Source organism: Sinocyclocheilus anshuiensis, unplaced genomic scaffold (genome assembly GCF_001515605.1).
Source record: "Sinocyclocheilus anshuiensis isolate Anshui unplaced genomic scaffold, SAMN03320099.WGS_v1.1 scaffold152, whole genome shotgun sequence".
NCBI classification, from domain to species: domain Eukaryota; kingdom Metazoa; phylum Chordata; class Actinopteri; order Cypriniformes; family Cyprinidae; genus Sinocyclocheilus; species Sinocyclocheilus anshuiensis.
Window position 1 is genome coordinate 1,403,097 of NW_015555781.1, and position 18,177 is coordinate 1,421,273.

The 18,177-nt window shown below is 36.1% G+C and overlaps 1 protein-coding gene across 1 annotated transcript; it reads left to right on the forward strand.

Annotated features, from left to right (window-relative positions):
* Positions 1-469: 469 nt before the first annotated feature.
* On the forward strand, positions 470-17,884 carry LOC107674578 (uncharacterized). The gene is made up of 55 exons (XM_016468591.1): positions 470-474; positions 701-759; positions 903-928; positions 1,177-1,198; positions 1,311-1,345; positions 1,458-1,583; positions 1,683-1,885; positions 1,976-2,070; positions 2,172-2,287; positions 2,388-2,561; positions 2,692-2,766; positions 3,128-3,333; positions 4,178-4,247; positions 4,508-4,642; positions 4,733-4,935; positions 5,965-6,068; positions 6,247-6,365; positions 6,470-6,646; positions 6,826-6,857; positions 6,951-7,048; positions 7,163-7,185; positions 7,305-7,326; positions 7,409-7,436; positions 7,524-7,614; positions 7,724-7,864; positions 7,937-8,148; positions 8,241-8,371; positions 8,604-8,722; positions 8,803-8,958; positions 9,048-9,256; positions 9,359-9,444; positions 9,646-9,776; positions 9,858-9,983; positions 10,090-10,280; positions 10,374-10,465; positions 10,784-10,914; positions 11,021-11,145; positions 11,229-11,346; positions 11,434-11,646; positions 11,817-11,987; positions 12,076-12,225; positions 12,521-12,570; positions 12,672-12,804; positions 12,902-12,984; positions 13,091-13,220; positions 13,710-13,900; positions 14,050-14,140; positions 14,821-14,944; positions 15,485-15,672; positions 15,744-15,899; positions 15,994-16,127; positions 16,510-16,655; positions 16,852-16,946; positions 17,071-17,323; positions 17,473-17,884. The coding sequence occupies exons 2-55, from the start codon at positions 723-725 to the stop codon at positions 17,550-17,552; spliced, it is 6,573 nt and encodes a 2,190-aa protein (XP_016324077.1). The 5' UTR covers positions 470-474; positions 701-722; the 3' UTR covers positions 17,553-17,884.
* Positions 17,885-18,177: the final 293 nt, after the last annotated feature.

The following is an 18,177-nucleotide window of genomic DNA, read 5'->3' on the forward strand; positions in this document are numbered from 1 at the left end:
AAATATATTGTTCGTACCAAAGAATTTTATGGGGAAGATACACAATTACAACTTCTGTGGGGCGTGAAGAAAAAGTAATGTAACTAGTAGTGTAACTAATTACTGTTACTTTTGAAAGGAGTAACTAGTAACAAGTAATAAATTAAGTTTTTGGAGTAATGAGCCCAACACTGTTTAGCAGACACTTTTATCCAAAGTGATAATAATAAACTGTACAGCTGAATGAATTAACTTTAAATGCTAATGTATCAGATAACACACTTTGGTTGAAATTCAAGTACTTTACATGTGCTTCTTATAGCACATTCCCAGCCACTTGTTTTGCCCCTTTCCAGAAGGAGTTGTTGGTCTTGTTTTGGATTTACTGACGTTTGCAAAGTTAAACATTTAGTTGGCCCACACCCCTTTGATACCTCAGTTAATAGCGCACCTGCTGAGCTGACCGACTGACACGCACTGATACTCCTGCTACAGGTAAGTGCTTGCACTGTCCTTGCACGCCTTTCATGCTTGAAAGGACTCAAATAAAAATATTATAACTAGAATAATATTTATTATAACTAGAATAGTTCTAATGAGAATAGTTAGATAATTATTTTAATTAATAAATCATATTTTAAATAATGCATCATTTTTCATGCATTTTTTTATAATATAATTTTTTTTATTATAATTATGCTGTGTAATTGTGTCTTGTTAGGATCAGGGGTGTCCGTGTGAAAATGGCACACTTTCAGCTTTCTGTGCTATTTGCTTTAGGTGAGTAAAGCTGTTTTTGTTACTATTCTAATTAATTACCCAGTTTGAGAATGTATATATATGTATAGAGAGAGAGAGAGAGAGAGAGAGAGAGATTTTTAAATGAGATACTTTTCATGAGATACACTTATTCTCTTTTATAGGATTCATCACACTGATAAACGGCCAGGTATTTAACACTTTCTGCACAACGTTATTTTGCTGATGCTGCTTGTTAAATGTATTCAGTCCTTTCAAATGTAATCATTTTCCTAGATTTGCTTCAAAATCAAAATAAAGAATGTTTTTATTTTAACTAGTTTTCACGGGTCGACAGAAATAAAACTTGCTTGATTGTGATGATGGATGTTGAATCATTTACTATTAACAATTAAATGTTTTATGGATTTGATTGATTTGTTTTCTGTTTCTTCAAAGTGTCAGGTGGGCTTTCAAAATGGTGCGTTTCTGAATACTTTTGTCACAAAACTTAATATTTCAGTCTAATTGCTCATATATGTAATTTCTTTCATATTTTTCTTATAGTTCTTTTATTTTCTTTTTTTTTACAGGCACAGTTTCCAATAATGGTTCGACATGCACTCCAGTAAGTATTTATTATTTGGTGTAATATGATGTGGGCAATATTATTTTTCACTTTTATTTGAGGAACATTGATAATATCATTCTTTGTTTGTTTTTCCCCATTCCTATTTCAGTTCTCAGAGTCAACGCTCAATAAAACTCTCATCTGCTCCGGGATACAAGTTTCAGATTTATCACAGGGAAATCTCAAAAACCTCAAAGCATTTACTGATGCTGCCTTTGATTTGTATACATTGCTGGTACAGTAAATCTGAATATCGACATATTTCAAACCGATTACAACAACTCATTTTTAAAAGGAAATCACCTTTTCAGTGCCTTTTTAATCCTCCAAACAGAGATCTAGACTTGACGTTAGTGATGTTGTGAAGTACATCAATCAAGTCAGGGCGAATGGCTTAATAGTGGGTTCACTGAGTGACGTGAATTTTGCGAGGCTCTGGTTCCAAGTGAAGCTCAATCCATACCTGTCATCACTGTCCAGAGACACGCTCTCCTGTCTGAGCCAAAGCAAACTCACCTGCCAGAGCTTCCAAGCACTGTGTGTATTTTCACTCATAAATCATGCTGTTATTCTCTGTAGTTATTTGTTGTCAAAGAAAATCAACTTAATTCTCGTGTTTTTTTACAGAGTGAAGGATCTAAGCTTGCAGATTGGTCCTGAAAGACAAAGGATGGTGTATCAGAACTTCGTCAAACCTTTTCTGGCAAGAAATACAACTGACGGTAACTGTTTAATATTTTAGATGTTGACAATAGTTAAAAGACAAGGCTCTGCCTATGAGTTTGCTTCTTGAGTTGCTAATGTTGAGTTTCTTGTTTTAAAGCTGGCTGCGTGAACAGTACAAGCAGCACTGAGGAATGGCTTCTGCTGAACTTCCAAGCGTTCTCTGCTAGCGCAAGTCTGGGAGATTTCATAGCTCTGAACCCAAAGTTTGATGGGGTGAGTGAATTAAACTGGGCAGTTGAATGTTTTATGGTGTAAATCAAATCATAGCATTATTGTTGAGATGATTCATTTGAATCTTTGTGCTTCTTCGCAGCTGCTTGTCCTAGATAAGCTCACCCCAGAGCAGAAAGCTGAGCTGATCTTTCAGCTAGAAGCATCTGCTAAGCTAAACATCGACGCCATCACTAAGATCTTCCAGAATCTCCTGCAGCCGCTTACTAACATTACACTTAACGTGACCAGTGTCAGTTCAAATGGACTTAATAAGGTTAGATATGAGTTTTGTGCACTTGATGAGGATGATGATGATAGCTGGACTGGTGCTTATAAATCAGGCCAGTGATGAAGCATGAATGAGGAAGATGAAAAGACCTAATTCTTTTCACATTTCTGTGCAGAATCTCAATGATTTCCTGGTTTCTTTGAGACCATTGGGAAGATTCATCAGATCATGTGTGAACATTGCTCAGACGGTATGTTTTTTTCTGTGTACAAAAAATCAATTTATAATATGCCTATTTAGTAATGTTAATTACTTAGTTTTGTTTGTTTGTTTATTTTTTACAAATTAATAACTTAAAATGCCAAATAATTAATCAAATTATTTGTATATATCAATATTTGCTTGCAAATTAATAACTCAAAGACATGACATTATTGTGGCACAGGAAAACATTAAATAGACATGACAAAATATAGCTTTAGAAGTCAATATACTGTTGCCTCTCTTTGTTTTTCAGCATCTTGTGCCATGAGCATCACATTTTTAAGACACCATTAATTAACCTTTTTAATTGAGAGCACAAATATATAAACCTATTTCTTCTTTTTCAGACAAATGTCAGCAGTATCAGAAACGAAACGATACAGCTTCTGGTGAACTGGACCATAAACTTTGACAACCAAATCTCAATAAATACTTTCAGCATCAGCAACTTCAGTAATTGGTTCCAGTTGGTGGTTCTTCCTGTGATGAGGAAATCTCTGCAAACTAACCAGACTTTACCAGACAACATCACAGCAATATTCAACTTTGTTTTGTGAGTAGAGTTTCTACCTGCATTCTAAACCAAATTAGAGCTCTAAGAACAAACAAGAGGTACAAAAAAAATGTAATATTGTAGAGAGTTTTACAGTTCGTTTTTTTTTTTTTTTATCTCTTTGAAAGGCTGCACATAAAAAAAATAGCTAAGCATCTTAAAGACAAATTAGTTGAGAAGCAAAATTTTGCAAGATATAAAGACAAATGTTTTCAGATAATCTGGAATTAAAGCTAATTTTGGCCCTTTAGCAGTTAAAAAAAATAAAACTGCATGTGTCTTGCGGAAGAGCATTGTTTTGGTGGTTTGAGGCACTGTAGATATGTTTTTTTGCTTTTTATTACAACCGGTGATTTCCCAGACGTTGGATATTTTTTCTCATTCGTTGTGACCAACTTTTAGAAGATTTTTTTTTTACACTCTCTCATTAATATTTTTTTATCAATAAAAAGTAGCTTTAAGTTGATTTTTCTGTACCAATTTCTGGTTTGTTTGTTTTAATCATAAACCCCACTAAATTGCGTTACCTTAATGCTTAAAACAAGAAAGAAAAAACTACAGAAAAGAAAATCATTCTCCTATTTATTTGTTGAGAAAAATCAATTTAACTCTACTTACAATTTTTTTCTAAAGTAAATTTATTTTATTTTGAGGATTATTACATATTTGAAAAAACAAGACAAACATTTACTAATAAACAAGACAAAATTGCTGATTAAGGCAATGTTTGTATAGGCTTACCATTGAGATAACTGGCACGTATGAACTGCAATTATAAACATATGTACCTAACAGCATATCTGATTTGTTTTAACTAATGCTGTGCTCTTTATACTTTGTTCAGTGCTGCAGAACCTCAAATCACAGAACCTGTCGATAATTGTAAATTCACCAGCAATAACAGTTCCTGTCATGTGAGTCTGTCTTTCACAAACCACCATCGTTCAATCTCAGACACAATGAACCACACCCTGATCAAGTCCAACAAAACGTCTAGCATGTCACACATCTAAAGAATGTGAAAAATAAAACTACTGTACAATGTGGTTTTGTTCTCATGTGCGAAAACTGGAACGTCTAGTACAAGATGTAATTGTCTTGAACTGATTTACAGCCTAGATAGTTGTTGCCTGCAGTCTTAATATAAAACTAATGGTAATGTCTTCTGGTGCAGACATCACAGATAGAAGAGAATCTGGGAAAAGCGATTAATTGTGTCGCTCAATCAAATCTGAGCTTCACTGAGGAAAACCTAAAGCTTCTGATTACTGAACTCTCCAGAACACTGCAGACACTGAAGTCCAGAGTGGTAATAATAAAAAAGAAAAACCTATTTTTGTGCTACATTTAAAGGACTGCCCTTTTTGACAAGGCTTTTTCTTTCTTTCTTTGATTTCAGGTGACAAACTCATCTCAAAGCAACATCACAGCCTTGTTTGCAGAACTGCCAGCAGAAAGCTTCACATCTGGAAATCTTGATGATGTGGAGTTCATGAGATTCTGGTTCCAAATTAAGATGAAGCCCCTGCTACCTCAAATTCCACGTGAATTCCTGTCTTGCTTCAACACACGAAGCTTCAGCTGCCAGGCCTACAGGGCACTGTATGTTGTTAATCACGTTCCTTTAGCTGATATCTGATAGCTGTTCATTATCTGATTATCACAAACCCATTGGTTTGCACCTAATAAGTTAACAATCCAATCCTTTACTTCCTGGTTGTGTGTGGCTAAAAGAATAAATGAAAATTAACAAAAAAATTATAATGAACGAACAAATAAAAAGATTATAGCAATAATAATAATAATAATAATAATGACAATAGAAATTATAATTATTAATTATAAAAGGAATAGTTCACCCAAAAATGAAAATTTGCTGAAATCTACTCACCCTCCAACCATCCAAAATGTAGGTGAGTATGTTTCATCCACAGAACAGATTTGGAGCATTGCATCACTTGTTCACCAGTAGATCCTCTGCAGTGAATGGGTGCCGTCAGAATGAGAGTCCAAACAGCTGATAAAAACAAGTAATCCACACGACTCCAGTCCATCAATTAACATCTTGTGAAGCAAAAAAGTTGCGTGTTTGTAATAAACAAATCCATCATTGAGACATGTTTAACTTAAAAACGTCGCTTCCGGCTAAATTATGAGTCCTGTATCCATAATAGGCCTATTGCTTTCTCCGATTAACCCATTCACAGCAGAGGATTCATTGGTAAACAAATGATGTAATGCTGAAATTCTCCAAATCTGTTCTGTTAAAGAAAGAAACTCATCTACATCTTGGATGGGTGAGTGAACTGTCAGCAAATTTTAAATTTTGGGTGAACTATTCCTTTAAAGTAACTGTTTGTAGTTTTGTATATTTTGCAACTTTGGAGCCCTCTACAATCAAGTGAGTGGAATTCACTGTCGCAAATATAGCACTCATAATTACAGTATCGCTGTATAGCCTACGTGCACTATTAGAAGTCAGTGTATCATCAGAATGATTTTGAAACTTGTATTTCAGGGTAAAAAAATTGCATACAGTTGCTTTAAATTGACCTATTACAATCAAGGCAGTCATGCAAATACTTTTGCAATCATTATCCTCTTACATCTCTAACTGTTTTATTGCTACAGTTATGTGGAGCTAAATAATCATTCTGGACTGATGGATAGTGCAACACAGATGTCTGTCCTCAATGACTTCATTCGTCCATTCCTGTCACGACGTCAAAACACAGGTAGTTGAACTTATGCAAAATGTATAATTTATTGACGTATAAAATTAGTTTATGCCGTTTAAATGCTTAATCTATGTTTCTTGAACTTTATTTGACATATAATACTTTACAGGATTCTGTTCAAATGGCCTCCACTGATAATCAGTAATGAATAAAGTGTTTCATAATTTTAATTCAGGTGTCGACTGCACATTGCCATTTAACAACAGTGTGGACTTCATCCTGCAAAACTTTGGCAGTTTCTCTCCGTTGGCTCGGCTTCAAGATTTTTCCAGTTTCAGCCGCAATTTTTCAGCTGTAAGTCAGAAATGGTTACTGTCACTGAATATTAAAGACTGACTGAAGACACATATGCAAAAGCCTTGTGAATGCAGGTCAATGAAGTCTCATGTCATTTGCAGGTGGATGCTCTTCCTGTTCTCACACTGGGGCAACTGGGTGAACTGGTGTTCAATCCTCCCACTAGACCAGAAGACAGAAGAAACATCCTCACAAGAGTCTTTGACTTCCTTCTTCAAGCCTCCAACAGAGACAAACTAAACAACTTCCTCCCCTCTCTTCAGACACAGGCCAGAAAGGTGTTTAATACAACATTACACATAACCTGTGTAGAAATACATTTAGCAACAACAACATTATTATTATTATTGTTGTGTTTTTTAAAAGAATATTGTTTAAAATATTTGAAATAGAATTATACAATTATTGTTGTTGACAATAAAATTAACAATTTCATGGTCTCTCTTTTGTCCTGCAGGCAAACTTCACTTGTGAAAACTACAAAGTCATGTAAGTCACTTTTTAATAAGCAAAAGAAATAGTGATCTGGATGTGTTATTGTAGAATAAGATCACATCGGTTGTGTTTTTTTCTCTGAATCAGCTTTGACAGGATGGATCAGACATTATCATCAGTCGCTCCTAACCAGTCTGAAGCCCTGCTGACGATCAGAGACTCAGTGATGATGATTCCTCCTGATGGTGAGACAGAACTGAGCAATAACACTTTGCTCTTGATCACATGATCACATCAAAATAATTCAATGCAAAATCCTCCCGGAATTAAAGTGTGAATTGTATTTCATTTCCCTCTAGAGTGCATCGAGAGAGCGAGCAATGTAAGTAATGATGAATAAAAGGATTAAGTTAATGTTCAATAGATTATATGTCTGATTCTCTGTATTTCACTGTCTACAAAAAAACAATTGTAATAAAACATGTGTTCTCACTCCTGCAGTGCACAACAACTCCTGTAAATGGTAAGTGACTGATCGTGTCTGACTTGATTTGAGATGTCAGTGATGCTGCTAGAACTCAAAGTCTTTGTTTTGTCTTTTTCAGAGTCTGCTCTCTGTGCAAGTGTCAACAGGTGAGCTGTTCTGTCTGCACTCAAATGAGTTAAACACTGAGCTCACGATGGTCTGTAATAAACGCTTCATGTTCTTCTGGTTTGCAGCTCTGCTTTGGATCAATTCTTGAACAGAGCGGCTCCAAATGCAACTGGACTTTGTAACTTCACTGTGTTGCAGTTCGCCTGTCTACCAGTGGTAATGTTACACAGAAGAAGAACACTTTGCTCTTGAGTCAATGCCTCATTATTATTTCTTCTCATGTGTCATTGATTCAGTTTTCATAAAAGCTCTTTTGTATCATCAGCTGTCGCAGTTAAACTCTCAACAAGTGGCTGACCTGTTGGTTTGCAAACTGTCCAGTAATGTGACAAAAGACACTTGGAAGCTTTTCTTCACCAAAATCAGCACAAATCTTGATGATGCACTGCTGAAATTTTCCAACAAGGTATGAAGCTTGTTTTATTTTATTTTATAAATTTTTAATGTGCTATATACTGTAAAATGTGTTTAATCCCAGACTCCCAGTGCCAGCAATGTGTCTTTGTCCGATGTGCTGGATGTGATTGATGACATCCGGATCAGTCGCTTTAGTCCCCAGAGACTGAAAGATCCTGTCTTCATTCAGTCATGGTTCCAGGAGCGACTAAAACCCTTCTTACCATCAGTATCTCAAAGACTCCTGTCCTGCCTCAGCACCAAAAACCTTACCTGTGAAACTTACCGCACTATGTAAGTTGGTCTTACTTACATGATATGAAGTGACAATGTAATTTTGCAGGCACTAAAATCAAAAAGGAAATACGGTGTTTGTCATCTTTCAGCACTACGATTTTTGTGAATGAACCTCTACGAGATGGACAAGACATTTGCAATCCTCTGCAACCCACTCAAAGACAGGATCTGATCTACACAAACTTCATGAAAGCCTTCCTCTCTCGCAATGACATTGATGGTTGGTTTAAAATATTTTTTATTCTCTTTACTGCTTTAAATTCAACTTAAAAGTATGAAAATGCTTACAGTATGAAGTCATCTGCTCAAGTATTGTGTCTTTCCCTATTTAAAGATCAAGTACCAAATACTACTTACTTTATCTCCTATTATGGATGAGGAAAACCACCTGAAAGGTTCACATTGATCTAACATCATAAATCGCAATGTAAATGTTCTTGTTGCTCTTCCAGATCCCAGGTGCCTTAAAGACACAGTCAACAGTGTGCAGTGGGTCAACAGAAACTTTGGGCCATTCGTTCAGTCAGCTCCCCTAAAGGACCTTGAGGCACTGAACAGAAACTTCAGTGCGGTGAGTGCTAAATTATGCAATTTATGCAGAATTCCTCATGGTGAAAAACATTGTGACAGTCATTTTGTTTGTCGATTTAGGTGGATGTTCTCCCTCAGTTGGGTATGAGACAACTATTTGAGTTTTCTGTCACTCCTCGTGTACTAACTGATTCTCGAAGCGTCATCAATGTCATGCAGAATGTTAAGGACTGCCAGCTTCCTGCTTTCTTTAACCTCTTTTCCCCGAAAGTGCAGGTGCGCATAGAACATCCATGCTAAATAACTTTATCTAAAAGGTCCAAAACATTGCTAATACTCCAATGATATCATTTTCTCCTGTCCAGGACATCCCGCTCACACAAGATGTAAAAGCAGCACTGATTAAACAGATATTTGACAGAGCCAGCCTGTCTAATCTAAGCATCACTAATCAGGAAGTTGTAGTCTGGATCCAGAAGAGACTAAATCCTCTGTTAGCCAACCTTTCAGAAAGCCTTGTGTCTCCATATTTCACCATCCTCAACACAAGGGACTGCGGTATCACTCAAACCGCGTAAGAACAATGGACTTTAAAGGCAGTAAATTTACATTTGCAGTGTATTATGCTAATTTATTTGAGTGTAGACATTATACACTGTTTAATTTCAATTTACAGACTGGGACTCTTAGATGCTGCTCGACCTTCATTACCCATAAACACCAAAAATGCAATCTACAATAGCATTCTTCAATCCTTCATAGGTAATTCTTCATGTTACTGACATAAACATCACATAAAAGTCATAAAAAAATCCACAGCCCCTATGTGGCTGTATAATAAAACAGTCAGATCATAAAAAGAAATAAATAGAATAAATAATTTTATAAATATCTTTTTTTAATTCACATAACATCAACTAAGACACAACATATGCTATAGAAAGATCTTTTTTGTTTTTGTAGGGCCACAGCCTCTGAGGTGCTACAGAAACAACAGCTTTATCAAGTTCTTAAACGAAAGCCTGTACGGCTTTGGGCCGCTTCCAAATCTGACCACCTTCCTCTCTCTGATACCACCAACACGGAAATCTGAGGTACGCTACATATCAGCTCTACAGTTCTGATGCTCAATGCTCAGTGTAGATAAAAATTGATGTTTGACTCATGTATTTCAGCTTGTGAACTCTATAGCTCCTTCTGAGCTGGGAAGCTACTTGAGACAGCCGGAAGTGGTGAACAACGATTCACAAATCTGTGTGATCTTTAACAACTTTACCAAAACCCCTGAGTTCTTGGAGACCGTGAGTTTTAAAATAAATAATAAAATGTTCAAAGCACATTTATGTAGAATAACTTAAATAGAATAGTATTTAAATTCATTTTTAAATGTGTTTTTTTTTTTTACAGGAAGAGGTTCCAGATAATGTTAAAAGCACCATCCTTCCCTGTGTCTGGCCTCTGGCGTTGACAAGTGACAATGAGACAGAGGTTGATCTGTGGTTTAACCGTAGACTGAAGCCCTACTTGAAGTTCCTGAACAAAGATCTAATAGGATCAAAAGACACACTGAGCGCATCTTGCCAATCATACAAGAAAATGTGAGTGTAAATGGCTGTGCTGAAATTTGTTGGCTCAGAGGGATGAATGCAAAGTCTTCTGTAACTTTTCAAATGCTTTCTCTTTTCTTCTAGGGTCGGTGTTTTAGGTAGCAATTTCACCTTTAATGGTTCTCAGGTTACCACTAAGGATGTGTACGCCACCATCAAGACATATCTGACAGCAGGTGAATTAGTCTTCTTTTTCTTCATGAGGATACTTGTTCTTTGCTTAAGAATGCAATAAATGACTTAATAATATGTACAATATTCCAGTGCAACATCTAGTTCTGTTGTAGTTCTGTTCACTGTTCTGATACATACATATTACTCTGGTATATATACTGTATGTCTATATATATATATATATATATATATATATACACACACACTACTGTTTAAAGGTTTGTGGTACAATTTGTTTTTAAGAAATTAATACTCTTATTCAGCAGTGTATGTATTAAATACTTTAAAAAAAAACGTATTATGATTTTTTTCAATTTTAGACACTGAAGCAAAATGCTACAACCCCTCTGACGCAAGATTGAATTCAACTGCGTGGTTTGTCAACAACATTGGTGTATTTATAACTTTATTGACTCTGGACGATCTCTACTCTTTCGGCCCTGAGAAAACGGTATGAACTGGATCCACTTGTTCATATAGACCGTCAGTACTTACATTATATTGGTGAAAGCAAGTTCATGCATATTGTTAATTCCTGTCTGATTTTGTTTTTGCAGATGAAACTCTTCGCTGTGAACCCTGATAACATAAAGCTGTTCAATCAAAAGGCACTTCCGAAGAAAGTCATCAGCCGCTACACTGAACTCGTCTTTCTACAAAACCCCAACTTTAATCTTGTTGAGTAAGTTTGAACAGAAACCAGATCAAAATCTCAGAGCGTTTTCTGAGTTCAGCTTGTTTACCATGTTCTCTGTGCCCCACTAGCTTGCCTTCGGTTTTGCAGTGCGATGCCCCAGTATTGACATTCACTAAACTAAATGAAAGTCAAACTAATGTTATTCTTGGGAACTTCAAGACATCTTGCTCCAATGTGGATCCTGCGGTAAGTATTCCATTAAAGCCTACAGTCAAGTTATTTCTTTGTGTAAGCGTGATGTTACTGACTGATATTCCTTATACTCGTCTTCAGATATCTACTGCCCTTACGGGAAACATCAAGACCATAGATGCTAGTACTATTACCAATTTGGGAAGCCAAATTGTTGGCCTTACAATTACACAAATAAACTTAGCACTTCCGTCGGTTCTCATCAGTAGTCTCTCAGTGCTGGGCAGTACGTCTGGATGGTCCCTCGGACAAGCCAAGGCGATCGTAGAAGTGCTTCTCAGTGGAGGTTTCAAGGTAAAATATAAATCACCAATGGAAGACATTTCCCTTAAAACTTGTTGAAATTACCATATGAAAATTCTTGATATTTTTAAGATACATTTAAGTATGTTCTTTATCAAAATAACATCTTCAGTAGACCTTAAAATCCCACAAAAGGAATGACTTTGTTGACTTTCTGACAGTTCAACACTGGCAGCAATTTGCTGAGTCTTGGATCCCTGATTGGAGGGATTCCTTCAACAGTTCTGACAATCATTGATCCGGCAAAAATTCTTGAAATATCTAGAAACACAGAATTTGTAAAAAACATACTGGCTGCCCCAGAGATTGTTCAAAAGACCTTTGTGAGCCAGGTAGGTGAACAACATTTATGCATATTAAGAGATATTTCAAGTGCAAATGATATATGTTGGGCATTTAAATGTCTTTTTTTATCTCTAGATAATCAAAGAGGGATCAGCAGCATCTGTCTTAATGACAAACATTCCCAGTGACTTGGCCGTTCAGATTCCAAGAAAGTTCCTGGAGATTACCACCACTACAGAAGAAGTTCTGAAAGAGTTTAACAATAAAAAGTGGAAACCTGAACAGGTACTATAGCAAACTACAAATCTAAAACAAAATAAAGGCTCCAAAAGGGGTTTTCGGTGTTTTTGGTTCTCCAATTAACCTTTCATTGAACAGTTCTTAAACGAACATTTTAATAACCTTAACAACCTTTTTCCACTATAAAGAACCTTTTGTGCAATGCAAACATTCCATGGATGTTAAAAATTTCTCATGGAACCATCGGTCAATAAAGAACCTTTATTTTTGATAGTATAGTTTTTCAATGTAGATGATTTTTTTTGCTAATAGCATTTTTTTTATTTAAAATGATTTATAGGCGGTTCTTTTCTTCGATTCTGTGGCAGATGCTTTTGATCAACCTGATGAGTAAGTATTTTGGCTTTTTTAACTGTTATGTCTAAAAATACCTTATGAATATGCATCGAAAGAAACAATTTTAAATTTGGGATTTTGTTTTTTTTCTGCAGCCTGTCAGTGGACGTTTTGCAAGGATTTACTTGCTCACGAGTGCAGACAATCACCCAAACCAAAATCAAAGGCCTGATCAAAGCCTGCCGACCGAGACTAAGCAGACCTAAGGTGGTACTGAGCGAGACTCAGGTGAGCGCTGACAAAAACGGTATTCAAAAATGTGATCAGTTGAGCTTAAAGTCAGAACATGAACAATGAATATGCTTTGTTTCTAATTGTTTCCTAGCTGACTTGCATGTACAACTTTATTAGAAAGGAATCAACTTTCGATTTTGAAAACTATCATTCAGATATGTTGCTGTACTTCAAGTAAGAGCTTACTGTCATTTTTTTACAACCATACTTAGAAATTTGATCTATTCCTTTAAAAAAGTGTATTGTTTGCAAAAGTTGTAAAATACTTTGTCCTCTTCAGTTATGAAACAATCAACAAAACCCTCTGCAAGGCATATTTTACTCAAGTCGGAGCAGCAGATCTCTCAGTCTTTTCAAGCACACTGAGCGGAAGAAGGGACATTTTGTTGAATGATGCTATAGATTGCTTGGTAAGTATCACCCAATATAAATCATTTAAGGCCCAGACACACCAAACTGATATCAAAGAACTGCTGGTGACAAAAGGCCACAATGTTGTATTTGGACATACCGCAAAGACTAGAGTAAACCACCAACTAGCACTTATGTTCTGAGTCTGCGTGAGAGGATCCATACACAAAGTCTCATGACTTTGTTGATTGCTTGGTTTCGTCACTTCTGTTTTTCTTCTCATGCACTGGTTCGCTGAGCTAAACAGTCAATCAGAGCGATCTCTCTCATCGACGGGCTCCGCCGCCAATTCAGCATGGTCACTCGGCCAAAAAAAGCCGACTAGTGGTCCAACTACTGCCAGCAGTGCAGAGCACTGCAAGAACTGGGCTGATAGGTGTTCAACGACAGCAGGCATTGGCTGATAGCCGATCGTCAGCTTGGTGTCACAGCCTTTAGATATTATAGTATTTTATTAAAACTGTACATTTTTTTCTTTTTCAATTCAGGGCATTAATAGAACAAGCATCAATAAACAGGATCTGACAGTGCTGGGCAACTTGGCATGTGCTGTGAGCAGTGATGTCATCAGAAACTCAGACCCAGAAATCCTTGAGAACTTGAAGAACTGCAAAGATCTCTCAGATTCACAAATATCAGCCATGCAAGATCTTCTTGTGAAGGGAACGTCAAAATATGGGCAAGTTGATTTCTTGATTTAAAAAAACATTTGAGTCAACTTATGATTATTCCAGAGAATCGTATTTTCAGTCCTGATTCTGTGCATTAGTTAAAAAGTGCACTGGTTATGGTTGTGTGGTAATGGAAGATCATGTCTCTACTATTTAGACCAACAAGCAAGTGGAATCAGAAAACACTTGATGATCTGGGAATTCTGCCTTTGTACTTCTCAGAAAGCTTTTGGCGATCATTCACAGAGGTACATTACATGTGAACATCAAACACAGTTGAGCTACACTGTAAAAATGTGTTGTTTTTTAACAGGAAAATACTATTTCAGTCTCTCTGCTTCAAATTATCACATTTGATTCAATGTGCTATTTGCATTTCTTTGTAATCATTTGTGACCCTGGACCACAAAACCAGTCATAAGGGTCAATTTTTTGAAATTGAGATTTATACATCATCTGAAAGCTGAATAAATAAGCTGTCATAACAAAATGTTTTGTTATGATAGGACAATATTTGGCCGAGATACAACTATTTGAAAATTTGGAATCTGAGGGTGCAAAAAAATCTAAATACTGAGAAAATCGCAAAGTTGTCCAAATGAAGTTCTTAGCAATTCATATTACTAATCAAAAATTCAGTTTTAATATATTTACAGTAGGAAATTTACAAAATATCTTCATGGAACATGATCTTTACTTAATATCCTAATGCCAATCAATAATTTTGACCCATACGATGTATTTTTGGCTATTGCTACAAATATACCCCAGCGACTTAAGACTGGTTTTGTGGTCCAGAGTCACATTTGTGAAATCTACTAGCAATTTTCTGAGTGAAAATTGTTTAAAATCCTACACCAAATGTTTCTGAGTGTCACGATGTCTTTAACCTTGTGTTATTTTTAAATCTCCCTCTTGTTTTAAACAGAGTGATTTAGCCAAGTTCTTTAAAACCTTCCTTAAATTTGTGCGTGGACGAAACACACCAAAGCCACAACTGAAAAAGCTGTTTAAAGCAATCATTATAACCCCAATCAGAGCCAAGAGGGCAGGTATGCCATCTTAATCTTTAATTCTCAAATAATTCTCAAATCTCTACAGTTAAGCAATATTACACTGTCATTCATGATGTTGTACTGAATACTGAATCAGATGGCTGTCATTCGACCTTAGGCAATGATATGTTCAATAACATTTTTTTTTAAAAAGAGTTAATAGCTACCTTATTTTTCGACATGGAAGTAAACTGTTTACTTTGAATGTGTGAGACTTCTGATTCAATAACCACTATAGATAAATAAATAGAAGACTAACAAAGTACAGTAAATGGTCAAACTATTTGCACTTCAACCAGTGTGTTTATGATGATAAGTCAAAATAAAATGATAACAGATACCAGTTTACAGTATCAAGCAGCACAACAGAGTGTTTAGTAGAGCTAAAATAACTAGATGCGAATGACACCGGAAGCCTCGCACATTAGTTACAAAGTTACAATTAGCCGCAACCACTCTTACATTAAAAAATAAGGTGGACAGAGTAACTTTTAACCACAAAATTTCCTAAATCATGTAATTCACTTGTGTTCCAAGCGAGTGACTGTACTAAGGGCAACATCACTAGTCTTACCATCAGCGATGATGCCTTCCCCTTTGGATATGATGAGGTGCAGTTCGGCCACTGTCTGAGTTCAACCGTAGTGAAGGACAACCTCGCTAGCCTGTGTGAAAAAATTGAGGATAGTGCCTTTCAGAGAATCATTTTGGACAAACTCAAAGAGGTAATATGACATGTATTAAAATCTGGTCAAATCTTTCAGGACAGTTTTAATGTGTTGCTCTTGTCCATCAGATACTGCCAAATGGCCTTTCAGATGATCAGGTCCAGGTGCTGAAGTCCGTGTCTAGGAACGCAACGATGGCCGAAATAAGTAAATGGAACATCACTAAACCCGACACACTGGCAGCGCTTATGAATGCCAATGATGGCGAATGGTCCTCTGCACAGGTGCAGATTTTAACATGAATTTTCAGATGACTCTTTCTTATTTTACAGATGCAAAATATTCGGTTTTGTGTTAATGTGTTCATTTATCTTTCAGAGCGAACTAATCATTACCAAATACCTAAACACCAGCAACAGTCTGACCGTCACTGAGCTGAATCTAGTGAAAGGACCAAATCTCTGCTCTCTGAAGGCCAGCATATTGTCAACAATATTACCTGAAAGTATACGGTAAAGAAAAGTTCCATTACACAAGTCTTCAGTGTCACATGATCCTTCAGAGATCATTCAAATATGCAGATTTGCTGTTTGAGAAAAATTAATTATTATCAATGTTGAAAACAGTCGTGCTGCTTAAAATTTTGGTGGAAGCCATGATATTTTTCAAGATTCTTTGATGAATAGAAATCTCAAAAAAATGTGTAACATTATAAAAGTCTTTACTGTTACTTTGATCAGTTTAATGCCACCTTGCTGAATAGAAAAAATATCACTGACCCCAAACTTTTGAAAAGTAGTGTATATATATTTTCGTTTCTTGCATAGTTTTACATGTTTGCATGCCATTTAGATGCTTAATCACCAGATTCCTTTTTATTATCCTCAAAAACAGGGAGTCCGATGCCTTGGATGTGTCAAAATGTTCATCTGAGAAAAAGAAGGCACTCTTCACCATCGCTAACAAAGCATTTCCCATGTCCCTCGCAAGAGATCAACGCACCATCCTGTCAGCCTTCCAGCTCATTGAAACCTATCTTGGTCAGAACGGCCTTCAAATGTCATTTCAAGCCTATTGAATGCACATACACCTTGACACATACACATACACATGCGCATAAACAATTCAGAATGATGTCCGTCATCATGACAATTTTAAAATACCAGCTTTGGTTTGCACAGGGATTCAGAGACAATTAGTTCCCAGTAAGTATTTGCTATTTTGTTTGTTTTGTAGGAGGTGCAGATCTAGGCTACATTAGGAATCTGTCGTCATATAATGTCAGCATGAGCCTGTCCACTTTTATGATTCTGGATACAAACGTGATCTTGGTGAGCAAAGAAACACACTTTGTATTTTTATTTTATTTTATCCATTTATGTGTTCATCATAGATGCACTGTTTAATGTACACATTTGTTTCGATAACACAGCATCCCCTTGTTATGTGTTCCAGAGCCTCAACATAGCAGAAGTAGTGGGTCTTCTTGGTAACAATTTGCAGGATCTAAAAACATTTGAAAACCAAACAGCCGTGCGAAGCTGGATCTCGCTGCAGTTACAGTCAGAGCTGGATAAACTCAATCTCACTCTGACTGGAGGAAAAGCAACAGCAGACACAACAACTGCTGCCCCGGTTACATCTAGCACCACTGTAGTAACGACAGCTACGACTGTTACCACTGTTAAAACTACTGCAGGCGCTCCAGGTGAGGTGTCACGCACACTGTAAAGATATGTGTTTCAAAAACAAAATACTTGAACACTGTTCACAGAGTATCTGATTCAGTTTTTAAATGCTGAAGTCTATTAGAAATCATTAATTACCTCTTTGTTGTTGTCATGTTTATTTTTCTAGGAATTGGACCCAGTGGATGGACAGTTTCCTTCAGCATTTTTATACTCATATTTACCATCATCAAAGTGGAGATTATATAGCAGCACTGACCCCAAATTAGCCACACTGTAATCTTACCAAGATGATATATCTGTGAGACTCTGCAGATGAAGGAATATAATCTGTTTATAATCACACATTTCTTTGTCATCCTATTGTTCATCGATTCATATTTTTTCCTTAGTGTACATGACAAATTGTCAAAAAGGAATGCTGCACTAATAGTCAAAACAAAGGATATGTAGCGTGTTGATTGAAATACTTGTACAACTGTCTCAAACTATAAAACGTCTATCTTTAAGTGTTTCGGACATTTAGAATCATATGAATTCCTTGTGCTTTTCTTGAATATGACATAAAAATGTAAATTGTTCTATGACTGGTACCTGTTTATTTGTGATCATAACTAATAATGTAAAATGTAGTCATACAGAGTTTAATAAAAGCTACTCTATGATGAACAAAACAGCTATTCGATTTGATTCTTTCTTCGCAGGTCTTTACAGTAGTTTATAAAGAAACAATGAATCAGAATGTAGGTAGGTGGTATAGGTATCTTCCTCCCTACCGTCCTTTAAAACCAAGATGAGCTTGAATAAAATATAAAAAAATATTGAATTATGGTCTCTAAAAAAAGAATCAGATTGTCCATTAGACAGGAAGGAT